The sequence below is a fragment of the Drosophila novamexicana genome, unplaced genomic scaffold (assembly GCF_003285875.2).
Source record: "Drosophila novamexicana strain 15010-1031.04,08,12 unplaced genomic scaffold, DnovRS2.1 tig00000121-arrow-pilon, whole genome shotgun sequence".
Classification (NCBI taxonomy): Eukaryota; Metazoa; Arthropoda; class Insecta; order Diptera; family Drosophilidae; genus Drosophila; species Drosophila novamexicana.
This window is the reverse complement of record NW_020824773.1, coordinates 1,964,294-1,982,527: the sequence shown is the minus strand read 5'-3', so window position 1 is coordinate 1,982,527 and position 18,234 is coordinate 1,964,294. Positions and strand designations below refer to the sequence as shown.

The following is an 18,234-nucleotide window of genomic DNA, read 5'->3' as shown; positions in this document are numbered from 1 at the left end:
TATATGGATTTGCTGTGTTGTGTAAAACTTATCGATAGCTGTACTTACAGAAATTGTCTTGCTTGTGCATCGAAGTTCATTTACAACTATCACATTTACAGACCAATATATATATATCGATAAAGCATCCATCTCTAGACCCACGTCAAAGAAGAAGAATCTGCTTGTCATTTCGGTGTTTCGCTCAATTGTTATCCGCAACAAAAAACATTTGTTGCAATTGTCGCAAGTACGCTTTAAAGAAAACACAAGCATAGTACGCTGTGCTTAGCAAATCCCCAACACTTTACAAACCAAACGCCACAAATTCAAAATGCCGTCGCTGGAGGTAAGCGTAAACAAAGTAATTGTCCACCCGCTGGTTCTGTTATCGGTTGTGGATCACTTCAATCGCATGGGCAAAATAGGCAACCAGAAGCGCGTCGTTGGCGTGCTTCTTGGCTGCTGGCGTTCCAAGGGCGTGCTGGATGTCTCCAATAGCTTTGCGGGTAAGTAGAAATATATTAAAAACCCAATTAAGGTGCAATACATATATAAATGCCCTGCAGTGCCATTTGATGAGGATGACAAGGACAAGTCGGTGTGGTTCTTGGATCACGATTATCTGGAGAATATGTACAGCATGTTCAAGAAGGTGAATGCACGCGAGCGCGTTGTCGGCTGGTATCATACCGGACCGAAGCTACATCAGAACGATATAGCCATAAATGAGCTTATTCGTCGCTACTGTCCAAACTCGGTGCTGGTCATCATCGATGCCAAGCCCAAGGATCTGGGCCTGCCCACTGAGGCCTACATAGCCGTCGAGGAGGTGCACGACGATGGCTCACCCACGAGCAAAACCTTTGAGCATGTGCCCAGCGAAATTGGTGCCGAGGAGGCGGAGGAAGTGGGCGTTGAGCATCTTCTGCGCGACATCAAGGACACCACCGTTGGCAGCCTGTCGCAGAAGATCACCAACCAGCTAATGGGCCTGAAGGGTCTAAACGCGCAATTGCGCGACATCAAACAGTATCTGCAGCGCGTAGGCGATGGCAAGATGCCCATCAACTATCAGATTGTCTACCAGCTGCAGGACATATTCAACCTGCTGCCGGACATAACCAACGATCAATTCACGGGCACCATGTACGTAAAGACCAATGATCAGATGCTGGTCGTCTATTTGGCGTCGATGGTTCGCTCCATAATTGCGCTGCATAATTTGATAAACAACAAGCTGGCGAATCGGGATGCTGAGGAGGGCAAGAAGATAGTCGAGGGTGACAAGGATGGCAAGGATAAGAATAAGGATAGCAAAGACAAGGAGAACAAGGATACTAAAGATAAGGATGGCAAGGACAAGAAGACTGATGAGAAATCAGACAAGAGCAAGGACGAGGGCGGCAAGAGTTCTAAAAAATAGGAGCGAAAGAAAAAACGGAAATCACGTCGCAAACGCAAGAAGCAGCCGCCAGAGCCGTAAACAATACAAACAACAACAACCACAGCAACAACAACAGCAGCGACAACAACAACAATAGGAACATATTTTGGCCAGCTTAGCGGAGACTGTTACACATGTCAACAAACGTCGAAAATAATAGCATACATATTCCTCTTCATAACACATAAATATCGTACCTAGTTATATATAAATACACGCAGCGAAATCCTCTTTAACTATTTTGTGTAGCTAAGTACGCTAAACAGTAACCAGCAAGTTGATGTAATTAAAACTTAATTAATTTAAAATTAAATGCGAATATATCATTTAATGAACAGTTATTGGAATGATGTCGACAACTGTAGAACGAACCTGGAACAACTATTTACTTGTGCATATGAATATTGCGTTAAATTTCAGGAACAATGCTCGGATTTCAAAGTAATGGGGTTTTACAAAGGGATGGGCGGTACGACAATCAAGATGGTTTATTGTGCTAGATCTGCAATGAACATCTATTTTATGGTTAATCACGAGCTTCCATAGAAATCATTCTGCTTTGTTTTTGTAGGTGTATTGACATGTCGCGCCAGCAGATACTCTTTCCACTCGTTTTCCGTCAAATGTAGCGTTTTTGAGAATGAGAGAATATTTTTGCTAAATCAATACTAGGAAGTTCCGATTGTCTTTGGCTTTTACATGTACATATCTTTGCAGTATAAATCCTAAAAATAAACAATTTTCTCAGTTTTCTTTTTTTTTTTTTACTACCAAAATTATATTTAATATCAAAAAACAATTGTAAATGGCTGTTGTACAATTGTTTTTTGCAGTGGACCAAGAAGAAGAAGGTTGTCTCTGAGAGTATAGACTTAGGCATATGCATTGTACAGGGTGTTCTTAACGAGTGTAGCTAAAGTGTTATTTATCTTGCGATAATGCTATTAAAAAGCATTTGTTACCAATTTACTTTCACATTATACAATTATTATTTAACTATATTCTAATAGCAAATGGAACAGCTTGAATTACTTTTCTTTACTGAACTACTATAATACTTAGTTAATATTTTTGATATTGTATGTTATATGTATATATAGTAAGTTGTAAGTTTTAGATAGCTTGTAGATTGGGCGAGTATTTTAGGCTAGTTTAAACAATGAGTTGTGCACTAACAATCGGTATACGGTATACAATTACAATTATTATAACTTTATACGTTAAATACTTGCAGTAAAAAATATAACGTGAGCAGCTGGCCAAAAAGAAAAGCTCTGCAAATGGCTGTTTGCAGAGATTTATTTTTATTTTAACAACTGTGTCTTCTTCATCATCATCTTGTTTAAACCAACCACTCACTGGCCAGGGGAAATTTGAGCGGCTTGCAGCTGGTGATCCTCAGGGCGTAGTTATTGTCCTCGGCAGCAGTTGTTGGATAGCGCTTCTCGTTGACCGAGCCGAGACTTAAACTATGGCTAAGACTAGCACTAGCACTATATGTAATAATATCATTGCTATTCCGTAAGTTTGTGTATGCCATCCGGTCCTCCTCCACATCCACATCGAATGCGTCTCCTGCATCTGCCTCCATGTAGCTAAGATTATTTGTGTGGTAAGCGTAGTAACTGTTGAAATCTAGCAGTTTATTACTGCTACTGCCAACATCTGATGTTGTTTTATTGGCCGTTGCTGTTGTTGTTGTTGGTGAAAAGCTTTTACAATTTAAATTATAGTTTCTGCTGGTGTGTATATTCAAATGCACAGCATTGTCATGTCACACCGAAGTGCCCTGTTGACCCGGCACAACCGAACCACAGCTCACGTCCGGCTTGAACGACTGCTGCATTCGCTGCTTGCAGTTGCCCCTCGACGCAATGAAGAATTTGTATATCATGTATATGGGTATACACATCACCGACGAACAAGTAACGGCCCAGCCCACCTGAATGCTCCACGGCGGATAGTAGAACTCCTCGCCAAGCATTTCCTTATAGCCCAGTATCGAGAATATAAATATTGTCTGCAATAGAGCAAAAATTATAGCCAATATCTTGTCTCGTTAGACTGCCACTTACCAGCAAGAATACTGGACTTATGTAGGTCCAACAGATGCGCCAGAAGATGCCCGGCTTAGAGCCCAACATTTGCTCCACATCCGAGCTGAAGCGATCAACGCCATAAAACCAAAATACGCCCGCAGCTTCGACAAATACCACAAAGAGTATGGCCAGACCGGGTCCGTAGACATTCAAAAAGTTGACCAAAACAACACCGCCCTGAAGTATAGAAAGATAATTATATCAGAAACAAAGTTAATTTTATAAGATTAAGTATAAGAAACCGGAACCGGGAAACGCTTAATACTGAGGACAGTCCTTCAGGAGGTGACCGTTTCGCTCCGTTTGCATTCATTCCTTGATCCATTCCGCCAACGGGGCGATGCCCCGAAAAGACCCTTTATTCAAAATGTACTTGTTGAAAAGTATCTCACATGGCTTTAATTTATTATCAGAAATATATTTTTATGTTTCTCTATAAGCTCAAGCTCCTTTGATAGCATCATACCCAAACCAAAACAATTAGAATGACCCAAAAAAATGGATGCAATTTTGCGAGTTGCGGTTGATTAATGGATGCAGGCGGTGTTCCGGTTAAGATATGCATAGAAATGGAATAGCTTGATCCGTTGACCGATACACAAGTCTAGTGGCCAACTTAAATATATATGTGTATATAGAGGATACTAAATTACAATTTCAAATGTAATCAGGCAAAGTGGCAATGGACAAACCAAGGCGTCAAGTGTTTGGCCAAGAGCAAAGGCAGCAACAACAAGAACAACAACAACCACCTTGACGGGTTGGCAGTGGTGTGTGGTCAGCCAGGCCAAAAGCAAACAAGCGTTCGACCCACCAGCCTGACAGGTGATAAAAATGCAGGAGCAAATGCGGAAAGATGGTTGGACGCTGGGCAGGCACTTGACTGAAGCTGAGTATGTGAGATTAACTGAAGGAACGATAAAAAGCACTTAACATGGCAATCCATCGTTTTTTGCCTCAGCTAAACTGGCATATTTAAACAGTTGTCCATTCGTCCGTCCCACCCTACGTCCGTCCAGCCGCAAGACAATCGCCAGTCATGGCAGTGGCTGCGTTTAATGAGCCATGTGTGTTGGCTGCCCTTCAGCAGCTTCATGCATATGGAGCAGCCAAGGCGTCCTCACGCACTTAACAGTTAATTAAACGAATCACTTCGCCTGATAGATAAGCGACAGCAGCTACTTACATAGGTCATTGTGGGGAGAGCGCACAGAAAGATGAACATGAGCAGCAGCAGCACGAAAAGCTCACGTCGTCGACCAATCACACGTGGATACTCATCGCACAGTGCTGTTATCATCGCCTCCAGCCCGCCAAAGGTGCTATCCAGTCCCAGCGTAATGAGCATTAGAAAGAATATGATGCTCCAAAAGACCGAACCGCTCATCGTGGCTATGGCCTCGGGATAGACAATGAAGACAAGCCCCGGCCCCTCCAGGCCCACCTTATCGATCGATGTCTTCTGCACATAGGCCATGTAGCTAGTAAAATGATAAAATAGGTTAGCAGATATACATAGATCGAAGTAGGTTAACAGTTTTCCACTCCTTTTCCACCGGAGTACGTGAAATTGACAAATGCCCAAACAGAGTCTTATATGGAAAACCTTATGGTTAGATAAGCTACTCACCCCAATACCGAAAAGATAACGAATCCAGCTAGAAAACTAGTCAGGCAATTAATGCTGCTGGTTATGAGCGCATCCCTGTAGCAATTGTTATTAAATTTATTATAGCTAGACAGGGCGAGCAGCGTGCCAAAGCCGGGACCCAGTGAGAAAAAGATCTGTGAGGCAGCATCGATCCACACCTTGGAGTTCTTCAGCTTATGCCATTCGGGCGTCAGATAATACTTGATGCCCTCATCGGCGCCGGGCAACGAGACGCCGCGCACCAGCAAAATGATGAGCACCACATATGGTGCCAGGGCGGTAACCCAGACGACCTTGCCGGCGCTACGCACACCCTTCCACAGCGAGAAATAAACGAGCACGAATACGCCAAAGACACAGAGCGCCAGTGTGGGCTTGACAGGACCCATGAAATCCAAGCCGTTGCTCTTGTAACTCTCCAAAACTCGACGCCTGAGTTATAAAGAGTTTCTCAAATAGTTGCTTATTTTCTTGTTTGCCTCCAATTCTGGCACTTACTCGAAAAACTCCTTGGCTGGCGAAGTGGCCAGCTCCGTGAAATTCTCGCTGGTCACGGGCATACAGTTTAGTGTGTTCCACGGATTATCGCACGATGTCCACGGTAATTTTGAGGTAAATGAGGCGAATAAATAATATACCGCCCAGCCAATAATTGTGTTGTAGTACATGCCCATATAGATGTCGATCAGACAAATCGCATAGCCAACACCTATTTAAGGGGTCGTCAATTTTGTAACATTATATTGTAATAATATTGTTTCTCTTATATTTAGTATATCTTATATCCCTAAAATGTATTATTAAAATCTCTTCTAAGAGCTGGAAAATAGAATTACAGATCAATATACAGATCAAGTATCTTTCCCTTAGTCGGGCAATCCCGACCTCTAGTACATTTACTTGTTAAAAATTAAAGGATTGTTTTTCAAAATTTATAAATTTATACCCAAATTCAAGTATTTTACCCAAGAAGTTGTCGAGTTTATTTAATCCTACTTCAAGTGCAACCTACTAAACCAGTTCTATGGCACAGTTTAAATCTGAAATCTTTTGTATCAACAGGTAGCCATTGTATGCCTGCGTCTGTGTGTGTATTTGCGTGTGTTCGTGCAACATGGGAATGCCAATCTCTGATTGATAACGATGAGAGAAATCATCAAGTTGAAATATTCCCACGTGACATTTTACACATTCCTGCTTATTGGACACGGGGCGAACGAACAGTTAACTGAGATGTCTTCACGGATTCCAATGCAGGGCATCTAAATACACTTACCTGCCTGGCGCCCAAAACCCTCCCCTCTCCAGCCGTTCCACGACACGATTTATTTGATGATGCCAATAAGACACGTCACGTGATTTTGAGTTGGTTTGCAGCTTCGCTTTGCTTTGCTCTACTCAGACTTTGCCACAAGCATTTTTTATTATACACTTTTAATACCCTGTATGAAACGAAAGTGGGTAGCAGAGCGGGGTATATTGAACTACTGGGAAATAGGGCGCAGAAGCCATTATCTTCGATTACGTTCATTTTACTAAAATACCCCTATTAGATTTGGTACATTTTTTAAGTTTTCTCTTTGCTTTAACAAACATTTTAGGCACAAATAAAAAAGATAAAGTATTTTCTTTGAAACGTTTTATTATTTAAATATCCTGGATGTTATGTATATAGGGTTGGTAACTGAGAAAACTTCTATTTATTTTTTGATTAACTTTTTAAGTTGAAAATGCGATTTTTGCGTAGGTATGCTTAGAAGTTAGAAAGACTATGCTAATGAGTTTAAGAGCTTTATACTGTCTCTTAAAGTATCTTCATGCTATCTTTCGGGAGATAAATGTTTATTATTTATAGTAAGGAGCACACCAAAGATGTGTTAGTTAAGTAAAGGATAGACGCTAGTCGAAAACTCTCCACTGACACACTCTTACAAACTTGTGTTTTCTCTTTTGCCATTTCTATTCAATTTTAATCGCCTGGCAGAAAGTTGGCGCAAAGGTTTCGTAGAGCAAACACTTGTTGAGCAAATGATGACTGCCACAAAGTAATGTTTGCCGTTCAGCTCAGGGGTCGGGGCTCCGGAAGCTAGGCGAAGTGGAGCGGTGCCCAAGTGCAGGGCAGTGAGTCAGCAAAAAGTTGGTGCAAGTTTAAAGCGCTGGCAGCCGCAGAATAAATCCACTTGTATGGGAAGCAAAATCCATTTGGCAGCATTTTGTTTGCCATTTAATGAAATTATCAACTTGATACGCAAAAACTTTCGAGTGTCTTCGTATCGGAGATAAGTCAATTTTAGGAGGCGCCGCCCTGGTGCACAATTTAATTACAGCTCATATTGCGCCTGATTTGTGCGCTATTCAAATATAAATTTCACTTGAATGCGGCATTAATTGTTGCAACAAATTTCACTCTGGCTTATCAGCTAACTTGGCTCTCAGCACAAAAACTCAGTTCAGCCGAGTGCGTGTCCTTTCCAGGCCGACTCTGATAATGTCGTCAGCAGCACGAGTTGGACAAAACAATGAAGGCAAACACGTCCTTGGAGACATGTGTTGCCCCCAAGCTGCGGGCTCGGCCACTCGGCTCCAAAAATCCCACCCGAATTTTCTGTAACTGGGCCGGTTCGGTCCGCTCTTATCGCAGCCCAAGCATCAGCAGCATGAAACTCGACCATCACAAAATTTCTGACAGACTTACAGACAGGGCCTTCATCACATGTGCGTTTAAATAATATGTGTTATTAAAGCTCTTAAAATTAATATTGAATTTATATACAATTTATGACATTTAGCTGCAGGCATTCAACTGTGTAAATATTGAGCGATTATTTGGGCGGCCTAATAGATGCCAATATGCAATTTTACTCGCGGCTTTTATTCAATATTTGTGATTCATTTATGTGAAGCAGGCATAAACATAAATTACAGGTAACAAAAACACGTTCACCTAAGGGTATTATGTGGGAATTGCGGATGGAAAATGTAGACTAGATACGATTAAAAATGGCATAAGGCATTGATGGTGGTTTTTAGTATAAGATGTGTCTATCAAATTAAAGCATTAAATGAAAATAAAAACAAAATACTTTTTGTATATATTTGGTGAATACATATTTAGATAAGATCTGATAAAATATATGTGCTCATCCTTATGATTTCCATGTTTCCCCATGGAATGGGTGAAGGGCATCAAAATAAAAACTACTAAAAAGAACATGTAAATTACATTTTAACGAAAGCAATACAAGGCTTATTAACTTTTCCATTTGCAATAATAAAAACTGTGCAAATTTCCAACGATTCTTTCAATTAAGCTTAACATCAATTGAAGTGCCTACTTTTCGACCAATCTTTCCCATAGCTGCATACGATAAAGTAGTCAGATGTTGCTAAGATTATGCACTTATACGAGCATAGTAAAATTAATAGTTGCCGACTTTAGTCAAGATATCTTGATAAGCAAAAAAGTTGTTCATAAAAGAACCTACCATCGTTACTATGGCAGCTATATGATATAGTACATATGTACTGCCTGCCAAAAAAAGACAAGCTCGCACTTACTAGGCTTTTGATGCTGATCTAGAATGTATATACTTAATGGTGACAAAAGTACAAGGCCATAAAAAGGCAGTTTAAAGAAAGCTCGCTTGACTCACCCTTCAAGGCCGGACAAATGCGTTTCCAGATGCTAAGGCAGCCGCAACGATGGAACTGACCCAGGGCCAGTTCCATATAGAACAGCGGCAGGCCGCCAAAGATGAGAAAGACGCAGTAGGGCACCAGGAAGGCACCACCGCCATTCTGGTAGCAGATGTAGGGAAAGCGCCAGACATTGCCCAGATCGACGGCAAAGCCGATGACGGCCAACAGGAACTCGGCCTTTTGGCCCCAAGTCTCGCGTTGTCGCTCCGTCACGGAAACGACCAAAACGCGCTGCAAGAAGAAGGAGAAAAACTCAAAGTTAGCGCCAAGTGGGGTTGGGTTGCGATGCCTGGTTGCAGTTGCAGTTGCAGCTGCGACGGAAATTAAAATGAATTCCACTTGCCTCATTGTTGGCCAAACGTGGCGCCAGCGGATCGGTGACTTTGGCAGGTGTCGCAGTATCGCCATCATCCTCGTTGGAGTCATCCTCATTGTTGGGCGACTCCTTGTTGTTGCTCCACGGTGTGGCCGTTGCCGTTGACGCCGATGTTGCCGCCGCATTGTGCCCAAACTCGGTGCTATTGTTCTTGCTGCTGCTCATGCTGCGATCCATGTTGCTGCCAACCGTTCGAATCTCTGGTTGTGCCTGTCCGGGCGACGTTGCCGAGTACGGCGATCGCGGCACTAGCGAGGCCAGCCGGACACTGCCCTGCGCCACGGGTTGCGTTTGCGGCTGTGCCACAGCCGAAAGCCAGAGCCAGAGCCAAGGCTCGTGCACCCAATATACCTCTTTCTCTCTCTCTCTCTCTCTCTCTCTCTATCTCTCTCCCTTCCTCTCGCTCAATCGCTTACTGTGTGCTGCTGTTAGGCCTCTTTAGCGTTCGCTGTGCATCCAAATTTGCACTTTGCCCTCAGTGTTTACATGCTGGCCGGCGCATCCTTTGGCGGTGGGTGTGGCAATGGCTGCGGTGGCTGACCTTGAAACTGCAATTGCGATTGCCATTAACTGAAAGCGGTTAAAGGATTACTCGTAACTTCAATGGATGCACAACTAATGAGACTCCTCCCCATCGCTGTTCACACACACACACACACACACGCATACACGCCCAGAAATACCTATCGGCAGTGGCATTGCAACAGTTGTATAAGGTGGATTACAGGTGCTTGAAAACTTATATATTCAAAGCTATGAGCTAATACTAGGGTGCTTCAAGACGATTGAAAATGGGAGCATATAATATGCAAAAAAATAACGATAAAAATGTCAAAAATAATAAAAATATTATTAATATTTATAATAATATTTCATTTTATGATAAAAATAAGAATGGTTAACTTAATATTAATAAATAAAAAATTAATTAAAAGTATTGTTAATAATATATAAAATAGTATTTATTTACTTTTATTATTATTATATTCGGTATTTTGTTTATATTTAACATAATACTGAAAATAAGAATAATAAAAAAAATTAATTATTTAACTTCTGTTACTTTTAAATAGTATGAAGCTTCACTTAAACTAGTTAAAGTCGCGCTTTAAAAAACTACTAATTATATGTTGTTATATGTTTTGAGATACTTTCTGTTATTTTTTGTTAATGGCTGCCCCTGACCAGACGCACACATACGCACTTCTCAGCAAATGTGTTTGTATTCACTCGGTCAGATTGGATTCCCTGAGGTGTCCTTTGTCTGGTAATCTATGGCTCAGCGATTGGGCCGGGCCGCGCTGGGGCCGACGGCGGCCAGTTGGTGCGCATCGTTGGCCAAATTGGCGATGTTCAATGTCAATGCTGTAAATACATATGGGACTTAAATAGGCTACATATTGGCCTGTATGGACATTGTTTGGCCTTATTCTGGTCCTTATCAGTTACCGTTGCGATGCGAGCATAGCCAACGGCGGGGCTTAAAACTATTGTCCTCGCAAATGTTGTCATTTAAAATATTTGTTTGGATTGCAGCGATTGAAAATACTTGAACTGAACCTGTTGGATTGTTTGCATAGGATTTGTATTCCTATTTGTGGGGTCAGTCATGTTTTATCTTTCTTGTCTCGTATAGCTCTAATTTATTGCACTCTTGAATCGTTAGATGAAGACATTTGCATTGCCTTTTAATTATCATTTAATGTTAGCCAACGCCTTGCACCTGTCGCATTCACAGCACATATCTTTCAAAATACCTTGTCTATATGTAGGTGAAGCTGCCTCATAACAAATTCTGATAACACAAACAGCACAGCGCGAATTCGAAATAATTAAAAGTCACTTAGAGATAGGGACAAAACGAACGACATGTGCGAATCGCAAATTAATTGCCTATGTTAATTTGAGATAAAAACAAAATATAAATTAATTGTTTACAGTATAAAAACAAAAGTAAACGGAGCATCACGGGGTTTTATCTAAGAAAATTGAAATCCAAATCGGATCTTCTTAATCAAGAATCGGATATTAAAATTATTATAAGCCAATAAACATAATATACTCGTGTACTTAATTTTAAGAATTTTATATTATATTTTTATAAATATTATATTTTATATTTTATATTCATATCATTCATACATATATAAACTATGCGTAAATTATTCTTTCAAATTAATTTTACAAAAATATAGTATTATAATTTATCATATTAGGTGTAGCTTCCGCTACAGAGGAAATTGTTATTTGCAAAAAATTTGCATTCTTGGTAACATTTTTTATATGGTTGTGATTTTTCCTCGTTCCCTATTATATTTTAATTTCTGATTAATGGAAGAAATTTTAAATTTTAATATATGTTGAGCATATAAATAAATAAGAAAGTAAAATAAAATAATTTATGATAACTTATTGCTCACTTTTAAGGCCAAATTTTATTTTGAAAAATAATATTAAATAAAAATATATTGGGGAATCAAGAGCTTCCAGAAAAAGTAGATGGAAAAATGTAATAAATAATATAAATTTAATATTATTATTTTATAAGCTTACAAATATTTCAGCAAACAGCTTACTTACTTTTAATAAGGTATTTTTTTTTTTATATATATTTAAATATTTTACAAGACCATTCGTAATATCCACAGATATTTCAAGTCATGCATATTGAAAACCACTTGAGAAAGCAACACTTTATTCTGTCTAGGTTCCCTTTTATTATACTTATATTGAAAACTTTCACTTTTCCTACTGAAGCTGAGCTAGTCAAAACTTTGAGTGGCGCGCGCCGCTTCGCTGTGGCAACTGCTGGCGCTGCGAGCGTGGCGCCTCCTTTTATACACGCGATGCGCAGGCCGAGAAGACGACTCGCGGCCAGGACAACAGCCGAGTCGAACTGTTGTCCTTCGTGGTCCTCGGGCGTGTGTGTGTGTGTGTATGTGTTCTTTTCTTAAATATATGCGGGCTTCGCTGAGCTTGCGGCGGGGTCTGCAGGGCTGCTGTGGCAGTCTGAGCCGGACAGGTGGCAACTGTAACTTAAATTGCGGCAAACTGTTGCTTTGCCAAAGTTGATTGAATGGCACGGGACTGGCCAGGAGGTGGGCTGTTTTTTGAAAAAGTTAGTCGCTGTTAAATACATGGGAAGACAAACGGAGCATTTCAAGTAGTGGTAGCTTAGATGTTGTTATAACAATAACTCTTTATTATAATTTCTTGGTTTGAACCTCTTGTGTTACTGTAATCTTGAAACATGGCGCAAATCCCAAGGAACAAAAACAGTTTCTGATTGAAAAACGGGTTTCGAATTGATTAAAAGCTGTGCTGGCATATTATTATTACTTTAACTAAACCAGAAACAGGAATAAAATGGGGGAGAGAAAGAAATGCAAAATCTTAAGTTAGAGTGACCAGGAATAATTCATGAGAATTGCATAGTAAGGCGGAGTATGTTTTCAGAAAAGTTAAGTAAATTTTGGTCTGCAATTATTATATGACAACATTCGGACACACACACACATATATAAATGCATAAGTACACACATAAAAACTTATCAGAGCTCCAGTTGAGAGTGTTCGACTAGGCGATACCCTACAGTGTCCAAGCTCTTCTTTCAGATCCCAAATTGCAATTGAAAAAAATCTTCTTTTCTGTGCTTTACATTTACAACAAGGTTTATTGAGTTTCGTACCGATTTAAATATGAAAACTAGACTCTATAGATAAGTACAGTACTATACCCAGACTTTGTTTATACTATCGTTATGTTTTAATTTATGTATGATAAGAATTTATTCATAACCCTCGCAAGACTTCTAGGAAAACAGTTCTAATCAAAGCACTTCACATTTCACCATAAAAAATATAAAATTTGTTAATTTATTTATTTATTGAAAAACTATAAATAGCACATTTCGTACACGGCTTTAATGTGGCTGAACTTTATGCCGATGCTAATTTTTGCTACAGAAATAATTCATTGCAAATATTGCGAGCACATGCAGCTGCTCGTTCCAATTATTCAAGTCAAACAAATCAGTTTAATTACAATTGAGCTTGGCGCGGGCGATGCGACGTTTACTTCTGGGCTTACTAATGAATACTGATTGTGCGCGCCTTGCGCGGCGCACGTTTTATACGGTTGAGGTAGGTGAGATTCGCAAATGGGCGATCGACAGGTAACGCCAGCAAGTGCCCAATATTTGCGCTCATACTCGCTGATGCTTACCTCACAGCTGCGAGCTTTTGTAAGCGTGGCTTATATCATGAAGCTTACAGCTGTGACGTCACGCGCGCTATAAGGTTTTGTTCGCAGGCATTGTGGCGCAACCTTTTGATCATTTAGACATGACATGAGTAGAACATTGAGGACTTTGCTGTTATTGTTGCCATTTCTTGGCGTGGGCTGTGATCAGACGTCGCGTCTGTCAATGGGCATTTGGATCCGCTTTAAGCCTGAGCACAAGTCATTTCTCATTGGCGATTATTGTACAAATGACAATTTGTGTCGCGTCATCGTCTCTATGCATTTATGAGCTATTACACGCCCCGAAACTTATATAATTGTAATCGGATATCGAATTTCCTAGCCAGCGCCTACGACCACAAGCTGCTTGCATACGTCATCGGCGTGAAGGTGGCTCACCAAGAGACACAGTAGCAGCAGAAACTGCAGCAACAGTCGCGTCTGCCTAGTTGTTGAAATTAGATGCAAATGAAATTTACATGCTGCTTGCTAATTGTCGCGTAAATAAATGAGTTCGAGCACATTTCTGATAAAAGCACAAATAAATGTTAAACATATTTATGTTGATTCGCAATATCTTTCCTTATCATATAATTTAAACATCTTGTCCACTTTGGCGCCGTGTTGTCATGCAGTGGCACTCAAACTGTAACGCACATTGCCATTTTGAGTATAACATACGATATATCGAATAGTTACCATCGCTGTCTTTCTCACACGGTGTTGCCAGATTGTTTCAGTTATGTACTTGTATTTTGTAAACAAATCCAAAATTAAAGCTAGTTAGTTGACTTTTAAATTTTATTTCATTTATCCGAATAATGCGTATTACCCGACACTTGGCGCAGCTATGGGAAAAACGCAACCCCACGGCCGTTCACCTGAGTACCTATTTCTTCTTTGCGTTGCTCCGCTTAATTCTCGTTTTTGTGCCCCAATTGGGCTACGTGCATCCAGATGAGTTTTTCCAGAGTGTCGAGGTAATGACGGGTAAGTGAAAATGCCGGCCAGGTCACAGTATTTCATTTAATTATTTAATACCATATTAGGCGATCACTTTCGTTTGGAGCACACGCGAACTTGGGAGTTCAATAATACGATGCCGGTGCGGAGCATAACGCTGCCCTGGGCGCTACTTCGCGTGCCCTGGAGCTTCTATGAGTTTGCGGCGCTATATGTGCGTGGCTGGTGGCAGGTGGAGCTAATCAATAGCTATGCTTATCTGGTGTTTCCGCGGCTCATCTACACGCTAATCTCGTACAGCAACGACTGGTGCATGTATCGGATTTGCCGGCTTTACGGGCTACGCCATGAGATCCGCCTGCTGGCGCTGGGCAGCAGCTGGGTGCTGCTGGTCTTCGGCACGCGCACCTTTTCCAACACGCTCGAGCTGGCCATGTGCTCCTGGCTGCTTTGCCTGGTGGCCGAGTGCATGCTGCGCACAAATACGGTGGTGTACAAAAAGGAATTCCTGGAGGAGAAATATGATAAGGCGGCTTCGATAAGTGAACGTGTCAAGATTTGGAAGCTGAAGAATGCGCTGCCCGCGCACAATTTGCAGCATCTGTTCGCTATGTCCAGTATTTGTGTGGCCGGCGTCTTTAATCGGCCCACGTTCCTGCTTTTCGGCGCGCCCATGGTCTTCTTCTGGCTGCTGCGCGGCATGGGCACACGCAGCGTCAGCTTTCGTGATTTCAATCTGCGCATCGGACTCTTCTGCCTGTGTGCGCTGCCTGCGCTGCTGCTGTTTATATTCTGCGACTCGCTGTACTATCAGCATCTGACCGTGGGCGAGCTGCACATGCTGCAGCTGGGCATTGATAACTTTGTGTTTACGCCCTGGAATTTTATCAAATACAACCTGGACTCTGCCCAAACGGCCACGCATGGCGTCCATCCCTGCTATGTGCATCTGCTGGTCAACATGCCGCTGCTCTTCAATGTGCTCGGCCTCGCCGCCCTGGTAGCGTTTGCCCAGCTGCTGTTGCGGTTCTTCTGCGCCGAATATCAGCTGCTGCCGCGCTTTCAGAGCATTGTGTCCTTGATGTCAGGTGCCATCTTTGTGCCGCTCTTCTTTCTCTCGTTGATCAATCACCAGGAGCCGCGCTTTCTGCTGCCACTCACATTTCCATTGCTGTTGCTGCATGCGCCCAAGCTCATCACTGGATTTAGCGCCACATATCCATTCCAGACGCAGCATCCGCTGCTGCGTTGGCTTTACGATCGCCTGCTGTGCAACAGAGCCTCAGCACCGCATCTGCTGCGTGTTTGGTACGTGTGCAATGTGCTGCTCACGCTCTTCTTTGGCTTCATTCATCAGGCTGGCATCTTTCCGCTAGCACAGCACATGTCGCATGTGGTGGCCACCAAGCCGGCGGCCACCCATGTCCATCTGCTCACCTCGCACACCTACAGCTTGCCGCTCCATCTGGTTAATGTGCCCAGCTCGCGTGTGCTGCACTTTAATCCGCAGACGCATCAACGCTATCGACGCCAGCGCGACTTCTTTTTGTACGAGTACGGCGGCCTGGCGCTGGACACGGTTATGCACAAGGTGAAGCTCATCTCGGGCAATTGTGAGCTGAAGCGCAATGGCGCAACTCGGCTACGCTACAAGATGTACCTGGCCATACCCGCTGCACTGAGCGGCGAGCTGCACGAGGCACTGCAGCGTTCCAATGCCAGCAGCTATTTGCACTTTGAGCTGGTTTCTGTCTTTTATCCGCATCTGTCCACAGAGGCTTTTCCACGCCTGCAGGGTCGCCATCCCTGCGATGTAGATGCGCCCCATTGGACGCACGACGATCTGCGCGGCACTTGCGCCGTGGAGCAGCCGCCCACGTTGAGCTTTGCCTACCTGAGCCGTCAGTTCAGCTCCTTTGTGCATCAGTTTGGGCTGGCGCTCTACGAGATCGATGTGCGGCGCAAGCAGCCGCGTGCAGCTAAGCACACGCTGGACCTGGACACAGCGCCAGCAACACCGCTGCCCGAATCCTCGTCGTAATAGTAGAAGGCGGCGGGCGTGGTTCTGTTGCTGCTGTCCAAAGTGTGTCTTATACCAAAGATTAAGCTAAACATTTAATTAATCTGTTGTTGGCATGAAATATTTGCAGCTCTAGTCATATAACGCATCATAAATATTCTGTTTTATCAATCAAACTATTTAATGCAAAACATTATATATAAATTAAACACATTCCTGCTTATAAAAAAAAGAAACAAATTATCGACAAATTTCCTATACTTATTAACGTATTAAGGTTATATATTGATTATAATTATCAAATATTTTTCTTATTGATCATCAAAAATAAAGTTTGCTGCATTCCACATTTGATCTAATAGATCTCACTATCCAAATATAGAAATATATTTAAGAAAATTAACGTTTGGCTCTTCAAAGCTGCATAATTAACTTGGATATTATTGAGGAAAATATACATAATGTACTAATTTCCCTTTATTTACTAGTAAATAAAATTTAATATTTATTATTTGTTTAGTTTATTTTATTCGACAAATATTTTGACTAATTGTTTCTATGGAAGAAATGTGGTAGAAAATCTTGATTTGCTGCTGATATAAATATATACTTCAATTATTTGATTGATTGAACATAAGAAATTAGAAAATAGTTCAACTTGTTTTTTCGAAAAACTAATCATTCTTTTTATTATTAAACAACTTTTGAAGATATTGTAAAAGTTTGCTTGAGAATCAAATCTCATTTTGGTAACCAGGTAACTTTTGCAAGCTGTTTATCAACTTTATTTGACTGTGGCGATTGCTCGTAGGCTTGTCAAATAATCGCTGATAATATTTAATTACAAATCTCAGTTGTCGCCAAAAGCTGGAAACATGAAATGGGAAATATAATCCATTTGACACGCCGCAAAATCGAGCGACAAACATATGGCACTGAGGTTCTCTACAAGGCGCGGCATCCGCGTTCATTGAACGTAACCAAGCAAAAAAAAAAAATAAATAAATAAACAACAGCAAAAAGTTAAATAGAGTACAACAAAATTTCTTACTGCGTCCACATTGTGTTCTAATTCAGCTTTTTATTTGGGTCTGGGTCTGGGTCTGGGTCTTAAGCCGTAAACTTGTTTGGGGGCGTCGCAAGCTTCGAGCCGCGTTTGGCTATAAAAGAGTCCAGCTAATTGGCCAACAGCATCAGTCGCTGACCATTCATCCCAAATCAACAACATGAAAGTAAGTAGCAGGATCAGTGCCGCACTTCGATCTCTAATCCTTTGATCTCTTGACTTTTCAGTTCCTCATCTGCTTGGCTCTCTGCTTCGCCGTCGCCCAGGCTGGCTTCCTGGCCTCACCAGTGGCCACTTATGCCGCGGCACCTGCCTATGCAGCCACGTATGCCGCCGCACCCACCTATGCAGCTACCTATGCAGCTCCTGTGACCACCTACTCGGCCGCCGGCCTGCCCGCCGCCTACTCCACTTACCACTCTGCCGCGCCCGCATACGCAGCCTCCGTGTACAGCGCGCCGGCGTACACAGCGCCCGTGGCCACCTATGCTGCACCCGCCTATGCTTCCCCAGTTGCCACCTATGCTGCTCCAGCTGTCATCAGCTCCTTCCTGAAGAAGAAGTAGACTGTTTGACAAAAGCATATTCCTAAAACTGCACCCTTTTCATTAATTGAACACTGAATAAACTCTGAAAAATACCGAAGGAAATGTATAATTTATATTAAAAAGGATTTCAAAGCTGAGATAAA

The 18,234-nt window shown here is 41.9% G+C and overlaps 4 protein-coding genes across 6 annotated transcripts; 3 read left to right on the top strand and 1 right to left on the bottom strand.

The window, feature by feature from the left end:
- Positions 1–139: 139 nt before the first annotated feature.
- On the top strand, positions 140–1,739 carry LOC115758020 (26S proteasome non-ATPase regulatory subunit 7). Its single transcript, XM_030698524.1, has 2 exons — positions 140–488; positions 549–1,739. The coding sequence occupies exons 1-2, from the start codon at positions 314–316 to the stop codon at positions 1,403–1,405; spliced, it is 1,032 nt and encodes a 343-aa protein (XP_030554384.1). The 5' UTR covers positions 140–313; the 3' UTR covers positions 1,406–1,739.
- A 508-nt stretch (positions 1,740–2,247) lies between these two features.
- On the bottom strand, positions 2,248–12,830 carry LOC115758022 (sodium-dependent serotonin transporter). The gene is made up of 8 exons (XM_030698526.1): positions 12,792–12,830; positions 9,219–9,821; positions 8,830–9,106; positions 5,675–5,885; positions 5,156–5,608; positions 4,712–5,006; positions 3,502–3,702; positions 2,248–3,446 (listed from the first exon to the last, which is right to left on the bottom strand). Exons 2-8 carry the CDS (start codon positions 9,426–9,428, stop codon positions 3,201–3,203), a joined length of 1,893 nt encoding a protein of 630 aa, XP_030554386.1. The 5' UTR covers positions 9,429–9,821; positions 12,792–12,830; the 3' UTR covers positions 2,248–3,200.
- A 1,415-nt stretch (positions 12,831–14,245) lies between these two features.
- LOC115757950 (GPI mannosyltransferase 4) lies at positions 14,246–16,708 on the top strand. The gene is made up of 2 exons (XM_030698423.1): positions 14,246–14,484; positions 14,544–16,708. The coding sequence occupies exons 1-2, from the start codon at positions 14,316–14,318 to the stop codon at positions 16,496–16,498; spliced, it is 2,124 nt and encodes a 707-aa protein (XP_030554283.1). The 5' UTR covers positions 14,246–14,315; the 3' UTR covers positions 16,499–16,708.
- A 336-nt stretch (positions 16,709–17,044) lies between these two features.
- LOC115757951 (cuticle protein 16.5) lies at positions 17,045–18,186 on the top strand. 3 transcript variants are annotated; one of them, XM_030698426.1, is made up of 3 exons: positions 17,045–17,234; positions 17,332–17,709; positions 17,771–18,186. In XM_030698426.1, the coding sequence occupies exons 2-3, from the start codon at positions 17,704–17,706 to the stop codon at positions 18,107–18,109; spliced, it is 345 nt and encodes a 114-aa protein (XP_030554286.1). In that variant the 5' UTR covers positions 17,045–17,234; positions 17,332–17,703; the 3' UTR covers positions 18,110–18,186. The 3 variants fall into 3 exon arrangements, with proteins under 3 accessions (XP_030554286.1, XP_030554285.1, XP_030554284.1); XM_030698425.1 differs by having other exon boundaries at positions 17,289–17,709; XM_030698424.1 differs by having other exon boundaries at positions 17,045–17,709.
- The last annotated feature ends 48 nt before the right edge of the window (positions 18,187–18,234 follow it).